The sequence below is a fragment of the Daucus carota genome, chromosome 9 (assembly GCF_001625215.2).
Source record: "Daucus carota subsp. sativus chromosome 9, DH1 v3.0, whole genome shotgun sequence".
Lineage (NCBI taxonomy): Eukaryota > Viridiplantae > Streptophyta > Magnoliopsida > Apiales > Apiaceae > Daucus > Daucus carota.
In genome coordinates, this window is record NC_030389.2 from 21,286,739 (window position 1) to 21,303,064 (window position 16,326).

General features: G+C 37.3%; 1 protein-coding gene across 1 annotated transcript; it reads right to left on the bottom strand.

The window, feature by feature from the left end:
* Nucleotides 1–5,011: 5,011 nt before the first annotated feature.
* LOC108204212 (uncharacterized) lies at nucleotides 5,012–6,365 on the bottom strand. Its single transcript, XM_017373541.2, has 2 exons — nucleotides 5,624–6,365; nucleotides 5,012–5,499 (listed from the first exon to the last, which is right to left on the bottom strand). The coding sequence occupies exons 1-2, from the start codon at nucleotides 6,363–6,365 to the stop codon at nucleotides 5,012–5,014; spliced, it is 1,230 nt and encodes a 409-aa protein (XP_017229030.2).
* Between the last annotated feature and the right edge of the window lie 9,961 nt (nucleotides 6,366–16,326).

A 16,326-nucleotide genomic window follows, 5' to 3' on the forward strand; every position in this document is an offset into this window, starting at 1 on the left:
ATGCCATCTTCTCATGGGCATGAGGTGACAGTGGATAGAGCGATTCTGCTCTTTGGGATTGTCTCAGGCAAGTATATTGATCTGGGACATGTTATTCATCAGGGGATGCTGAGGTTCTTACGGGGAGGAAGAACTGGTGCCATTCCATATGGCACAATTGTTACGAAGCTCTGTCGATCAAGCGGTGTTCGTTGGCCAGCCAACGAGCAACTACAGTTGCCGGGAACACCTATTGATCATTCGGCGATCAGTCGGATGACGGAGTGGGATGGAGGAGTTCCCCACCCTCGAGGCCTCGGGTACATATATGATGAGGTGCCAGGGGGACGTCCAGCATTTGTGAGGAGGGAGCAGCCTAGAGCTTCTGGAGCTGGTACTTCACAGACGGAGAGGAGCTCCGAACCGATGGGAGATGCTCATTATCGCCGCCTAGCGAGACGGATGGATACCATGCATGACATCCACCAGAGGTTTGCTTTTGACTTGACACAGGCTCTAGGTAGTGCTTTCCAGGCACAGGGGGTCACAGTTCAGTGGCCAGTATTCGGAGCAGGGATGCAGTATCCTCCACCTGATTCACCTCCAGCAGAGGAGGGGGAGGACTCGGACTCCGAGTAGGTATGTGGGCGCTCTAGCCTTTTTATCACTTTCAATGGGGACATTGAAAATTTTAAGTTTGGGGGTGGTAATCTAAGGAAGAGCATATTATTATGTAGTTTATTATTGCATGTGTTAGTTAGTTCATGTAGTTCACGTTTTTTTTTATTTTGCTTTGATTATTTCTCACGTTTTTCTATTTTTCTCATAATTTTTTTATTTTTACATGTTTAGTAGTAATTGTCGTAGCTAGTATCACGAGCATTTGCATGAATTATGAAGTTAAGCCAAGTTAATTGCCTATGATGAGTTATGTGCGTAGTTCTTGATTAGTAATTTCAATTGCAATGCTAGGTTAGTACTTGGAAATTGCTTGTGTTGGAAATTGTAATTCACATATGTTCTTGAGATAGGATTTAGACGAAATTCCATGAATTCTAGGATTGAATTGAACACCCTTCAGCTTAGGTCTGTAAATCTTAAGTTTGGGGGAACTGAGGAGTAGATATACCTTTCTAAAAGAAAAAGAAAAAAAATATATATAAAAGAAAAAAAAATAATATAGTAGTAAATAAATTCACTACAAAAATAAGTGGTAGAATTAACTAGGTTGAGCTCATTAGTACTCGAGTAATTAAGTCTGAGGGGACTTTGTGCCTAGCAACCTAAAGCCCTCGTGGTTTGGGATTGTTGACCCAACACTCGCTACATGGGTACTAGTGCATAAATCTTTAGGGATCTCAACCATTGCACAGTTAAATAAACCACTAGAATAAAGTGAATAATTGGTGTGTGAAGTCTTGTGGTGTTCGTAACGCATTTACACTGCGAAGCGCTCTGACCTTAGACCGAGCAATTAATCACCAATAAAAAGAAAAAAATATAAGGAATAAAATAGAAGGGTGTGGACATTCTTTGGGACCTTGGCTTTTAGTTGGACTTGAGTGACGGGGTGTTAGTTTTAAACTTTTACGATTCTTGATTGGGATTCTGTGGGAGTAGTAGTTTTTGTCTTGTCTCAATAAAAGAGCATGCTTGCACACATTGGCACTCCACACTTGTAAATAGAAGAGTAATTGACTTGGTAGTGAGAGAAGTGAAATTCGAGAACATTAGCACAATCTGAGGTATTATAATTGACAAGGCAATTACTTCATAGTTCACTCATTCATCACGTAGTTGCATTCATGCATTGCATTGTATTATTGTTAGTGTCTTTGACGCTTGAGGACAAGCATCAGTTTAAGTTTGGGGGTGTGATAAGTGGTATTTATACACACTTATAGGCCTTCATTTCCGCTTAAATTGGTTGGTTGTACTTAAGTGTTTAGTGTCTTTTGATGTGTTTTTATTGTTTTTCTGTGCAGGTCACGAGTTGAGGTGATGAAGTGATTTTCTATCATTTTAGGTTGGTTTTGGTGCATTATTTGCAAGAATAGAGGATTGTGGATTCACCGCGACTTGGGATTTTGTGGGTATATCTTCTACAAACCCTCACGAGAGCACACTCGTCCACTAGAGCTATCTAGGGGTTTAAAGGGCTTGTTGCATATGCTAAATGCAACCGTGATCACCTACGGAAGTGGTACTAGAAGAGAGGAAGGACATGCACGCGAGAACGAGCGAGAAACGAAGAAATGAGGCTGCCATGACAGACAGTAGCGCGCCCGCGCTAACTTCTAGCGCGCCCGCGCTACAGTCTGCTGCAACTAGCGCGCCTGCGCTAGTTTAGCGCGGCCGCGCCCAGCAGAAGTGTCCCGGGCCGATTTTTACAGCTTTTCTGATGGATTTTCGCAGCGGTCGAGGCCCGGTTGACTTGGTCAATGCATTTTTAATTCTCATGTGTAAAACCCTAGCCTAAAAGTAGTTAGAATATCGAAAAATAGTTAGTTTTCTTGTAATCGAAGCACATTATCAGTTGTGTTGGATCGTTCTTCGCGAGAAAGTGACAGTTTCGAGCGAGATCGTGAACATCAATTCTGTAACGTGTGATCCTTATTATTATTAATTCAAGAAATTTTATTCCATTTAATTCTTGTCTTTATTCTATCATGTTTTCATTAGAACCCATGATGTCGATTAGTTCGATTATGAACTAACCGCCTTCATGGGATTCTAATGGATTTATCGATGTAATCTAGTATCGAATATTAATTACTTGATTGTGTGACGTACGTTGATTTCTTTGCATGAGCCGTACTTATTCTTCTTAGGAGCGTAGCTAACTTCTAAGTTGTTTGTTAATTCTTTCTGAAGCGAGAGTGGATGATTGAATTTAGAACTATGCCATGTAAACATAGGATTATGTGAATGAAACATAATTTGTGGTAGACTTGAACTATTTTTATCACCCTGTGTAATCACGATAGATGACTTGTTATTTAAACCTCTCTGCTTACACTACCGCTATAGAGATATAGGGTCTGAGCTTTGTTGGTGTCCATGAGATTTCTATCTTAATTGTGGATTTTGATTGGTATGATATGTGTGCAACGAGAGTTGGCATGTATTACTTTCGTGTTGTCTGATTAGGATCAACAGTCGCATGTTAATCAGTAATTTCAATTCTAGATGAATTCGATAATGAAATTAGAATCCCATGTGTTTTCCTATTCTGAATTTGATTAGTAATTTTAGTTATTAGTATAAAAGAAACCAATCCTTGTTAATTGTCTTGGCAGTGATAATTGATCATACATTGTTGCATAGGTGCGTATTCTTAATTCACCAGTCTCTGTGGGATCGAACTTAATATATTACTTGTGATCACGTGCGCTTGCGTGTAGATTTCACCGAACATCTATCTACTATAACCCAAATGGTACCATGGTTTGCTTTTGTCCTTGACAATCCTCCAATAAAACCCATAGCAATATGCTTCCATTTCCAATCTGGAATTTCTAAAAGTTGCAATAGTTCATTTAGTCTCTAGTGTTCTACTTTCACTCTTTGAAACGTATAACATTTACTCACTTATTCTGCAATCTTTCTTTTCATGTCTGGCCAAATTGTTTCTATGTGCATAACTCTCTCTTTGCCAAATTGTTTACATTTTGATTCATTATCTCCTTTTGTCATTTCTTAATCTTTTCTAATAGCTCTGGCTGGAAGATCATAGTATACATTACTATCTCTGATGATTTACAAATTCTCACCTCAATTTCTAATTTCTAAAAAAAATTCCTCACACAACTCCTTAGGCATAGTTAACACATTCAATCTTTCTTTTCTGCTCAAAGCATCTGCGACTACATTGACTTTTCCTGGATGGTAGTTAATCATACAATCATAATCCTTAATCAATTCTAACCATCTTCTTTGTCTCATATTAAGCTCTTTCTGAGTAAACAAATACTTCAACTTTTATGATCTGTGTAAATCTCACACCTCTCTCCATATAGATAATGTCTTCATATTTTCAGTGCAAATACAATCGCTGCTAATTCCAAATCCTGGGTGGGTACCTCTGTTCATAAGGTTTAAGTTGTCTGGATGCATAGGCAATAACTCTGTCATGTCGCATTAACACACACTCTAATCCTTTATGAGAAGTATCACTCTAAATCAATAAGTTCTCTTGATTATCTGGAAAGGACAATACTGGTGCTGATACTAATCTTTTCTTCAATTTCTGAAAACTTTCCACACACTTTTCATTTCATATAAACTTTTCATTCTTTCTAGTTAACTTAGCAGGGTTGCAATCCTTGAGAAATCTTGTACAAGTCTACTGTAATAACCTGCTAGCCCTAAGAAACTCCTGATTTCTGTGGGGATCTTTGGCCTTTTCCAATTCATTATAACTTCAATCTTTGCTGGATCTACTTTGATTCCCTTACGACTCACTATGTGTCCTATAAATTGAACTTTTTGTAACCACAATTCACACTTTAGAAGACTTTGCATACAATTTCTCCTTTCTTAACAGTTCTAAGGCGGTTCTTAATGTTCCGCGTGCTCCATAGTTGTCTTAGAATATATCAGAATATCATCTATGAAAACAATCCCAACTTATCCAAATATTTCTTAGATACCCTTATCATTAAATCCATAAAAGTTGCCGGTGCATTTGTCAATCCAACCACTATCACTAGAAATTCATAATGACCATATCTAGTTCTGAAAGCTGTCTTAGGTATGTCCTCAGCTTTGATTTTCAGTTGGTAATATCCTGACCTAAGGTCAATCTTAGAAAAGTATCTGGCTCCTTTCAATTGGTCAAACAAATCATCAATATGGGGCAAAGGATATTGATTCTGGATAGTAAGTTTATTAAGCTATCTATAATCTATACACAACTTCATACCTCCCTCTTTCTTTTTCAAAACAACACTGGTGCTTCCCATGGGGATACACTCGGTCTAATTGCTCCATTTTCCAATAATTCTTGTAATTGTTTTGCCAATTCTTTCATCTATACAAGTGCCATCCTATACAGGGTTTTAGATACAGGCTCCGTTCCAGGTGCTAAGTCAATTGCAAATTCTATCTCTCGGTCTGGAGGTAGCCCTGGTAACTCATCGGGAAACACATCGGGGAATTCATTTACTACTGGGATATTCTCAAGTTTTACTGGTTCCTGACTTTTATCAATTACATAAGCAACATAAGCTTCGCATCCTTGACGTAACATCCTCTTTGTTTGCATCATGGTTAAAAACTTCTTTACTTGCTTCTGTCCTCTAAACGTTATTACCTTGTCGTCTGGTGCCTTTAGTATTACCTTCTTATTTTTACAATCTATCTGCGCACTATGCTTAGACAACCAGTCCATTCCTAAGATTACATCAAATTCCCCCAACTTGAAAGGTATCAAGTCGGCACAAAACTTATTTCCTACAATCTCGATTTCACAATCAGGACAAACTTGATTAACGGGAATACGATCCTGATTAGCTAGCTCTACATTCATAACCTCATTCAACCGGACAATTCAACTTATCAACAAAAGTTTGAAAAATAAATGATCTAGTGGCTCCGGAATCAATTAACACCTTAGCATTTAAAGAGTTTACATTTAGCGTACCTGCTACCATATCGGTATCCTGAATAGCATCCTTCACTGACATATCAAAAACTCTTACCCTAGGAGGTTCATTCACTTCTGGAACACTTCCCATGATCCTGAGTGCATTACTAACAGGGGCTGACGTCTTACAATCTCTAGCCATATGTCCTGACTTTCCACATTTAAAACATGTATATCCTATGGCTGGAGTCTTACTTGTTGAGCTTCTATTTGCTTGATCTCTTATCACTGGTTGATTCTGACATTCCCTAGAATAATGTCCTTTCTGATTGCACTTAAAACACACCACGTTCAACTTGTTGCATATTCCTCCATGTCTCTTGCCACATATCTGACATTCTGGTATTGAAGGCCTCTGTTGATTGGCCTGATTCCCCATAATGAAACGTCCACCTTGACCACTACTGCCTATGTTCTGCTTTTTAAAGTTAGGATTTCGTCCTGCTTGAAATTTCCCTTTCTTCTGGAATCTCCCTTGATAAGATAGTCCTTCTCTATTGTCTGGCTTTCTCTTCTTATTCTCCTTAGACTTCTGGAACAACTCATTTTCTGTCTCCGCAATCATCGCTTTCTCAACAACTGCCGCATAAGTATCCAATTGCAAAATAGCTAACTTGCTTCTAATCCAAGGCTTCAGACCTTGCTGGAACCTCTTTGCTTTCTGCCTATCTGTCTCTACATAAGTTGGCATAAACCTGGCCAATTCCGCAAACTTATTCTCATACTCCACCACAGACATATTTCCTTGTTTCAACTCTAAAAAGTTCAATTCCATCTGATCCTAAAGAAACCTAGGAAAATACTTCTCTAGAAACTGAAAGGCATATGTTAAGCCTATTTGTATTTAAGAGGAATCAACTCAACTCTGATAAGAAAGCAAGTAAATAGCAAGTACTGTTATCCGGAATCCGTACGAAGAACGTCAAATGATTTATTGAAGATTTTATGTCAGAAGAATTTCAGGATGCTGCTGCAAACCACTGGAAGAAGTTCATTTATATGATCAAGCCTCAGTGTACAAATAATCTTTTGTAGCACGTCCAGAAGATCAGAAGGTATAAAGTTTAAATACTTTATTTATTCAGAAGATTCCATATTGTGTCAACAAATGAAGAAGAACTAAGAAGATGAAGAATCGACGAACAAGCCACCGCCTAATTGTTTAATTGACAAGGAATATTTAATTCAGCTAGTTACAGATGAACCAGACAGTACATTTGTGTATCAGCTCATCCGGTTAAATATTCTGAGTCAAGAAAAGGTGGTCGTTCAATCAAGTCGAAGATCATAATTATTTAAAGAAGACTGAAGACTCTGCTGAAGAAGAAAAAGGATAATTAATTTTCTAATTAATTATTTCACTTCTCAAAATAATTATATTGGATGTGTAATTTATTTATTAAATTAATTCTATCTCGAATTAATTTAATTTATGAATTTATGCATTTAAAATAATTAAGTGAATATTAATTGGTTAATTAATTAAAGGGAAAATGGATTGTCTACTTGAAAACAAGAAGGAAAGACAATCTATTTGATTGTCTAGTTGAAAAACAAGAAGGAAAGACAATCTAATTGATTGTCTAAGTGTTAAACTACAAGGAAAGACAATCCAAGGCATTGTCTTGCTAAAACAAGCAAGGTAAGACAATCCAATGGATTGTCTTGCTGTTTTTAAGCAAGGTAAGACAATCCAAAGGATTGTCTTACCGCCTGTTGCCTTCTCACAACACGGCAAGACAATCTCCCAGATTGTCTTACCGCTTTTCTCCTCTTCCTTTACACGGCAAGACAATCTCTGAGATTGTCTTACCGCCTGTAGCAATTGTCTTGCCTTGGTAGCTTGCAAGACAATCCTTGTGATTGTCTTGCCGATTGTAGAACAGTAAGACAATCTCCCAGATTGTCTTACCGCACTTCTCAATTGTCTTACCGACCCCTAGATTGTCTTGCCCACGGATTTCATTGTCTTACTAGTTGTAGACAATTAATTTAATTGTCTTACAAGGTCTAAAGTAGCAAGACAAAGTGCCAAATTGTCTTAGCAAGCTAGGGATTGTCTTTGCCACCATTGTCTTACTAGTTCAAGGGTTTTGCCTATAAATATGGCTCTCCCTCATTCATTTGTTCTTGTTCAAAGTGCTTGTAAGCTTTCAAGTTGTGCTAAACTTGCTATTCGTTAAATCCACAGTTTACTGTGCTTTGATCTTTCGGTTGTTTTGTTCCACTGAGTTAGAATACTTTCTGTCAAATTTATTCTACGAACTAGTGGACATTAAAACGAACCATATTAATTATATAACGACTTAAAACATTGTTATATTAATTAATCTTAATCTGATTAACAAGTTACATTCCAATCAGATTTATTCCGCCGCGATTATTTTTAAGTGACGATTGTATTCAACCCCCCCCTCCTACAATCGTTCCAGGACCTAACAATTGGCATCAGAGCGGTTGATACCATTTTACCGTATCAGATCCTATACACACTCTGTAACGTCCAAATATTTTTTATTCGAATTAATTTTATTCCAAAAATTAATTTTGATTAAAAATATTTTTCTTTCAAAAATCCAAATCTCATCCAAACACTATTCACTTCAAATCCAAATATTTTAATTCAAATTAATTTTTTTTAAAAATTAATTTTGATTTAAAGTATTTTTCTTTCAAAAATCCATTTCTCATCCAAACACTATTCACTTTAAATCCTTAAAAATGAGTACCCAAAAGATTAGTAGCATTAAAATCCCACCGTTCAGCAAAGAACACTTTGGCCTATGGAAGAGGCATATGTTATTGTTCCTTCGCACCGCCAACAGAAAATATATCGGGATTTTAAACAAAGGTGTTTCTACTCCGATGAACGTCATATTAGCACACGAAGAAGATGGTGTGTTAATACCTCATCAGACTATTCCGAAAGAACTTTCTGAGTACACAGATGAAGAGAGTGAACAGATGAACCTGGATGATGCTCTTCAACTGATCTTAGTTGAATCCCTAGATCCTGTTATGTACAATGCTGTTGTTAATTGTACGAACGCGAAGCAAATCTGGGACACTCTAGAAATCATAAATGAAGGCTCAGAAGAAGTTAGGGAAAACAAGAAAGAGATACTGATGGCTCAGTATGAACAGTTTGGTTCCAATCCCGGAGAAGGGATTTCAGAAGTATTTATCAGACTCAATAATCTGATTAATAACTTGAATCTGAATGGGAAATACTACGAAAAGAAAGAGGTCAACATGAAGTTTCTCTTAACCCTTCCTGAACATCTGGAACACAGAATCACTGCCATCAGGGAAAGTAGAGATCTGAATGAGATTTCTCTGGAAAGACTCTACGGAGTTTTGAAAACTTATGAACTTGAGCAAGTTCAAAGTAAGCAGAGATATGGCTGGGGTAAAACACTGAACCATTCGAGAGCTCTAGTTGTTGAATCACCTACACCGGAAGAAAATAAGGATGTTGTTGTTCCTTCTAAGACCACTCAGGAATTTGTTGTACCTGAGATGGGTCAGACTGCGTCTTCCAGTGGTGATGAAGAGTTCTATACAATGGAAGAGCTAGAACAGTTAGAAGATCAATCTCTATCACTGTTTGCCAAGAAATTTGGAAACATGAGATTCAAGAAGAACCCCTCCTACAAGTACAAACCTACTACCAACAGGTTTCAAAAAGGAGGTTACTCATCTTCTACAAGCAAAGGAGGATACAAGACTGGGATGGTGGATAGAAGCAAGTTTAAATGTTTCAACTGTGGTGAACCAGGACACTTTGCAACTGAATGCAAACAGCCCAAGGTTCAAGGAAAGAGAAAAGATTCGTACGACGAGCTGAAGCAGAAGTATGATGCACTAGTGAGAAAGCATCAGGGTACTTCTGGAAGTCAAAGTTACAAAAGCAAGTCTTATCTAACAGAAGGGAAAAGCTGGGATGATACAGACAGTGATGAAGAAGAGCAGATAGGGAATGTTGCTCTCATGGCTAATGCTGGATCATCTTCACCTCCTCCTGCTGGAAGCTTTCAGGTAGATCCTACATGCCCTAAACTTTTTATGCAATTAGGACTAGAAAGAGATGATGCTATTAAAAAGATGAAAGCTGCCAATCTTAAAATTAATACTTTAGTCTTAGAAATTCATGCTTATAAGATGAATGAGATGAAAGTATTAAAACCTAAAATAGAACAACTGACTATGGATTTAGGATTACAATGTGCTAAAGTCAGAGTTCTAGAGAAAGGTGAGATTGCTTTAAGACTTCAGCTAGACGAAGAGAAAGTGAAATATAAAGCCTTTAAGGATGCCTCCACTATAGTCAAAGAGCTTAATGATAAACAAGAGATCAAGAGAACTGTTGGAATAGGTTTTGACTATAACAAATCTGTAGGTAAGGCTAGTAACATTACTCCCTTTAAGAAGAGTGCTGAGGAGAGAGGAATTCCTTTTGTTTTGAAAGATTCCCCTCAACCATTGTTTAAATCCTCAGAAGCTGAACCTCTGTTAGAAACTCCTGTTGTCATTAGATATGAACTCAAACAGGAAGACCTTTAAATGAAAGAGAGTAATGAGAATAGAGATGAGATCCTGACATCACTGAAACCAATCAAAGTGAAAGGCAATGTTAGGTTGCCTAAAGCTGGTTTAGGTGTCAACTCTGAGAGAACTAAATTCAACAAGCCTAATAACTTTGTGAATAGTAAGAACAGAGACAATAGATGTCATTCTACTGAGAACTTTAAATCTGTTAACAAGGTTAGAGTAGAAACTGTTGATGTTCCTACTACTATGACTGATATGCCTCTTGCTCCTGTTTTTGATGCATGTCATAAATGTTGTGGTGTTGATAACTGTATGCTTTGTGCTTTCAATACTATGTCTGCTTATTTCAGAAATTTGCATGCTAAAAATGAAAACACATCACCTAGACAACACACAAACAATAAGCATGCTAGATCAAAGACTGCTAGTCCTCCTCATGTGAGAAAGGAGACTTATGTTCCAAAGCCTAAAACCAAGGTTTATAAGGCTGTTGTTAAGGAAGTAAGTTCAGTCAAGAGTGAGCCAAATATCAGTCCAAGAGGCTCTGTTGTATTACCTGATAGAAATCAATTCTTTAAGTCTGCTAGACCCAATCAAGTGTGGGTCCCAAAGAATGTTTAATCAAGTTGTCTTGTGCAGGGTGCCAGTGGAGTTGTTCGAGTTACCTGGGTGCTTGACAGTGGAGCGTCAATGCACATGACTGGCAATAGATACCTGCTAGAAGACATAAGAGAAGGAGCTGGCCCAACAGTCAGTTTTGCTGATAATAGCAAAGGTCGTACTGTGGGATATAGCAAGTACAAAATTGGAAGAATCATCATAGAGGATGTTGCTTTAGTTGAAGGACTTCAACATAATCTCCTGAGTGTCAGTCAATTTTGTGACAAGGGATATTATGTTCACTTTGAAAAGGAGATATGTATCATCAAACATATCAAGGATAAGCGTCCTTCACTATGTGGCGTAAGGAAAGGCAACATATACGTAGCTGATTTGTCTTCAGGACCAGGAAACGAAGTTCACTGTTTCTACGCTAAAGCGTCTACTGAAGATAGTTGGTTATGGCATAAGAAACTCTCACACCTCAACTTCAAAACCATGAACTCTCTAGTCAAGAGAGATCTAGTGAGAGGTTTGCCTTTCTTGGAATTCTCAACTGATGATCTCTGTGAAGCTTGTCAGAAAGGAAAAGCGAAGAGAGCATCTCACAAAGGCAAGACCATCAATACCATTACAGATCCACTTCATTTACTGCATATGGATTTGTTTGGCCCCGTAAATGTTGCATCAATTGATGGAGGAAGATATGCCTTGGTTATTGTGGATGACTTCTCGAAATTTACTTGGGTTTACTTCCTTGCTTCTAAGGATGAAACTCCGTTGATAGTGATTGATCATATAAAGTTAGTTGAATTGGATAAGGGTGTGCCAGTGAAAGCTGTAAGGTCAGATAATGGCACAGAATTCAAGAATCAAACTCTAATCAACTTTTACTCTGAAAAGGGAATTAGAAGGCAGTATTCAGCACCAAGGACTCCTCAGCAGAATGGAGTCGTCGAAAGAAAGAATCGTACACTGATTGAAGCTGCAAGGACTATGATTGCTGAATCAAAGCTTCCACTGTACTTTTGGGCTGAAGCTGTGTCTACTGCCTGCTATACCCAGAATAGAACTTTGATCAACAAGGATCATATGAAAACTCCATTTCATCTGTATAACAACAAGAAACCTTATGTCAAACATCTTCATGTCTTTGGAGCCAAGTGTTATGTTCTCAAGGATGGTGAAGAGAACTTGAACAAGTTTGAGCCAAAGGCATCTGAAGCAATTTTTGTTGGTTATACAAATAATGCTTATAGAGTTTTTGTAATTGATACTCTGTCAGTGAAAGTTAGTGTCAATGTAACATTTGATGACACTAAACTACCAAGTTTACAATCTGCTGATCCATCTGAATCTCTGAAGTTTGACAACTTTCCAGATTCTGATTCAGATGATGATGTGCCACCTGAGGTTGCAACAGGTGATGACAACAATGATAATGATCCAGGCAATGGTGGAGGAAATGGCAATAATGCTGGAGATTCCACTGATGCTAGTGGTGGATCATCAAGTCATCCTTGCAACAACTCAGGGGGAGCTGGTGGATCAACTAGTCATACACATCAGCTTACTGACAATACAGCTGAATCATCTAGGACACAACTTCCAAGGGAAAGGATTTGGAGCAGAGATCATCCCTTTGATCTTATAATTGGTGATCCTGATGTTGGTGTAAGGACTAGAAGTGCTACGACAAATGAATGTTTATTCTCTGGTTTTCTTTCACAATTAGAACCAAAGAAAGTAGATGAAGCACTTGCTGATCCTGACTGGGTTCTTGCCATGCAAGAAGAACTCAATCAATTTGAGAGACAAGAAGTCTGGGCCCTGGTTCCAAGGCCAAAAAGAAAGTCTACAATTGGAGCTAGATGGGTCTTCCGTAACAAGTTAGATGGTGATGGCATTGTTGTAAGAAACAAAGCCAGACTGGTCGCAAAAGGTTATTCACAAGAAGAAGGAATTGATTACGATGAAACCTATGCTCCAGTTGCTCGTCTTGAAGCCATCAGAATATTCCTTGCATTTGCTGCACACTCCAACTTCAAAGTTTATCAGATGGATGTGAAGAGTGCATTTCTGAATGGAAAGCTAGAAGAAGAAGTATATCTGGAACAGCCCCCTGGCTTTGAAAATCCAGAATTTGCTGATTTTGTTTACTTCTTATTCAAAGTTGTCTATGGGCTCAAGCAGTCACCAAGGACATGGTATGACACTCTCTCTGACTTTTTAATTGAAAACAATTTCACTAGAGGTGTCATAGACAAAACTCTCTTTTACAAATTGCATGATAATAATATGATATTTGTTCAAATATATGTTGATGATATTATATTTGGTTCTACTAACGATAACTTGTGCAAGAGGTTTGCTAAGTTAATGCAGAGCAATTATGAAATGAGTATGATGGGTGAGCTGTCCTACTTTCTTGGTCTTCAAGTAAGCCAAAAGGAAGATGGCATCTTCATTTGACAGTCAAAGTATGTCAGAGATCTTCTGCGAAAGTACAATCTAGAAGACTCTTCTCCGGCAAAGACACCCATGGCCACTGCCACAAAGCTTGACCAGGATAAATCTGGTAAGAAAGTTGATATCTCAAGCTATCGAGGTATGATTGGCTCTTTACTCTATCTTACTGCTAGTAGACCAGATATTATGTTTGCAACATGTTTGTGTGCTAGGTTCCAAGCTGATCCTAAAGAATCACATCTTATAGCCGTCAAAAGAATCTTTAGATATCTTAAGGGTACACCTGGTTTAGGTATTTGGTACCCTAAGAATACTGGTTTTGACTTAACCGGCTATACAGATTCTGATTATGCAGGATGCAGGATTGATAGGAAAAGTACGTCTGGAAGCTGTCAATTTCTAGGACGTCGGTTGGTTTCCTGGTACAGCAAGAAGCAGCATTCAGTGTCAACTTCTACTGATGAAGCTGAGTATATAGCTGTTGGAAGCTGCTGTGCTCAGATACTGTGGATCAGAAACCAATTGAATAATTATGGGATTTCTGTCGACAAAATTCCAATATTTTGTGACAACACAAGTGCCATAGCCATTTCCAACAATCCGGTTCAACATTCCAGAACCAAGCACATAGATATCAGGTATCATTTTATTCGAGAACATGTCATGAATGGTACGGTGGTGTTACACTTTGTGCCCACGGCTGATCAAATCGCTGACATCTTCACTAAACCACTTGATGAATCCACTTTCTCTAAGTTGGTTTTTGAGCTAGGGATGTTAAATATGACATGATTCTCATTGTATACATTTTTAATATGCTTTATATATTTTTATATAATTTTGTGAATTTTCTGTGTATTTATAGGTATTTTATTAGATTTTATATGATTGTCTGTATATTATTTGATAATTATCTGTGTAATTATGCATGTCTATATATTTATCTGTAATTTTCTAAATGCTTGCTTACTCCCCTGTATTATTCTCTAAGCATTTAGATAATTATTGTAACGACTCGGGTTTTTCGGCAATTATTAATTAGTTTGGTATTAATTTTCTAATAGAGGAATAAAATTTTATATTATATTTTATTTTGTTGGTTTTCAAAAATGACTTTATGAGTTTCATATATTGTTTTGAACAATTCTAAATGATTATTATGTGAATATATGTGTTTTGTGATTAAGTGATACTGGTGGAATTGTTCGATAATTAATTATAGTTAATTATAAATATTGTGTGATTATATTCTTGAGATTCGGTGTATTTTATTTCTATTGGATTGTTGAGTTGTGTTATCAATTTCCATTTGTTATGGATTTTATACTGATTGAATTATATAAAATGGTGTATTGCATATAAAATCATTTTTATCGCTTTATAATTTCATTAAATATTTTTAGAGATTTATAAAATTCATATAATGATATTTCGATAATTTTTCAACTCTAAATGATTTTCCGTATAGATTAAAGTGGGGTCTCCCTATTTATTTCAAAAAATGATCCAAAAATCATGAAAATTATATTTTATTAGTTTTTGATTATTTTAAGAATTTTAAAATTTCTTCGGTATTTATCCGGATCATTTTATCTGTGAGTTTGCTCGTTAATTGTTAAAATCAGTGCGAGACCGAGCCGGCAGGGACGCGTGTCCTTTGTTTTGATACGTGTCACACTTTTGTAAAATCAGTTTATATAAAACTGATTCAATTTCTTTTATTCCTTAATCTCTCCACCTTATCTTTCCCAATCTCTCTCTCTCCTGAATCTATCCCTCAACTCGTCTCTCTCCTTCACTCCAGTCTCTCTCCGGCTCGCACTCTCCCCGCATCTCCCTCTCTCCGGCCACCGTTCCAGTCGCCGCCGTTCACCACAATCTCAGCCTCTAATGACATATTAGCTGTCAAGCCTGAACTAAAGCACAACTTGAGAATAGCTTATAGCCAAACAGTCCCTTAAGTTTCATAACTGTTTTCTGTTAGAGTCAAAGTGTTGACTCTGTTGTCTATAAATACATTTGTACAGCTACTACTCATTCTCACCAGTTGTAATATACATTTTTACATAATGAATGTCTCTCTCTTAGTTTTCTTTACTCTATTCGCTCCATGAGCTCAGTTTATCTGGAAGGTAACAGCCTCTCTCTCCCTTCGGTTTCTCTCCATCTCTCTCCCCTGTCCTTCCTTTTCCTTTTCCTGCGTCGTTTTCTGTCCTTTCTTGCGGCTGTGATTATATTGTGTGTGTAATTCGTGCGTGTACTGGTGTGTGTGTATAAGTGCGATGGGTGTGTGTGTGTTTTGTGTATGTCTATGTGCTTGTGTGTGTATAACAGGTGTGTGAGTGTGTGTTCTGTATTGCGCGAGTGTGTGTAATCAGGGCTGGGGTGAGTGTATCAGGGGTGTGTGCGTGCATAATCGAGTACTGGGATGTGTGTGTGTGGGTTTCGTGTGTGTTTCCCATGTGTTTTAGTGTGTGTGTGGGGCCGGAGTGGCCGGGTGCTGATTATGTGTAGCTATAAAATTTATTCGGGTGGCTCGAGTCTTGATATGGATTTCCTGATACGCTTTTAATTATTATTTCGGTTGTTGGTTTATTTGATTGATTATCGGGTTTAATTAGTAGCTATAATTGAGTATCGATTTCGGATAGTAGTTATAAAGTAAGTTATTTGGATTGATTACAGGCTTGATTGTGGTTGTTGGTGTCGATATATGATATCGACTGGTAGTCCGATAAATAAAGGAGGTGCGGCCCGATTTTCAAATAAAAATTTAGATTTTTAATTATACGGGAGCGTATCCTATAATTATCTGGCTATTAATCGAATTTATGTAGTTACTGATTCGTGATATTTTTTATGAAATCTATAAATAATATTTATGTGATTTGGTAGTAATAGCAGTAATACATAGCAGTATTATTGATGTTAATGTGGGAAACTGTGTTTGATTTTAGGATGTCGAATATCAATATATATTAGTATTATTCTTTAATATTATTATTACTTTCACTAGTAGTAATAATAGTAAATAATAATATTAATAATATAAATATGTGATATCTTAAATAGTTATAATG

Coding starts and splice junctions, on each gene's coding strand:
- LOC108204212 (XM_017373541.2), bottom strand. CDS start 6,365: ATGTCTGTGGTGGAGTATGAGAATAAGTTTGCGGAATTGGCCAGGTTT. Junction 5,500..5,623: donor GGATACCGATATGGTAGCAG/GTACGCTAAATG, acceptor TTATGAATGTAG/AGCTAGCTAATCAGGATCGT.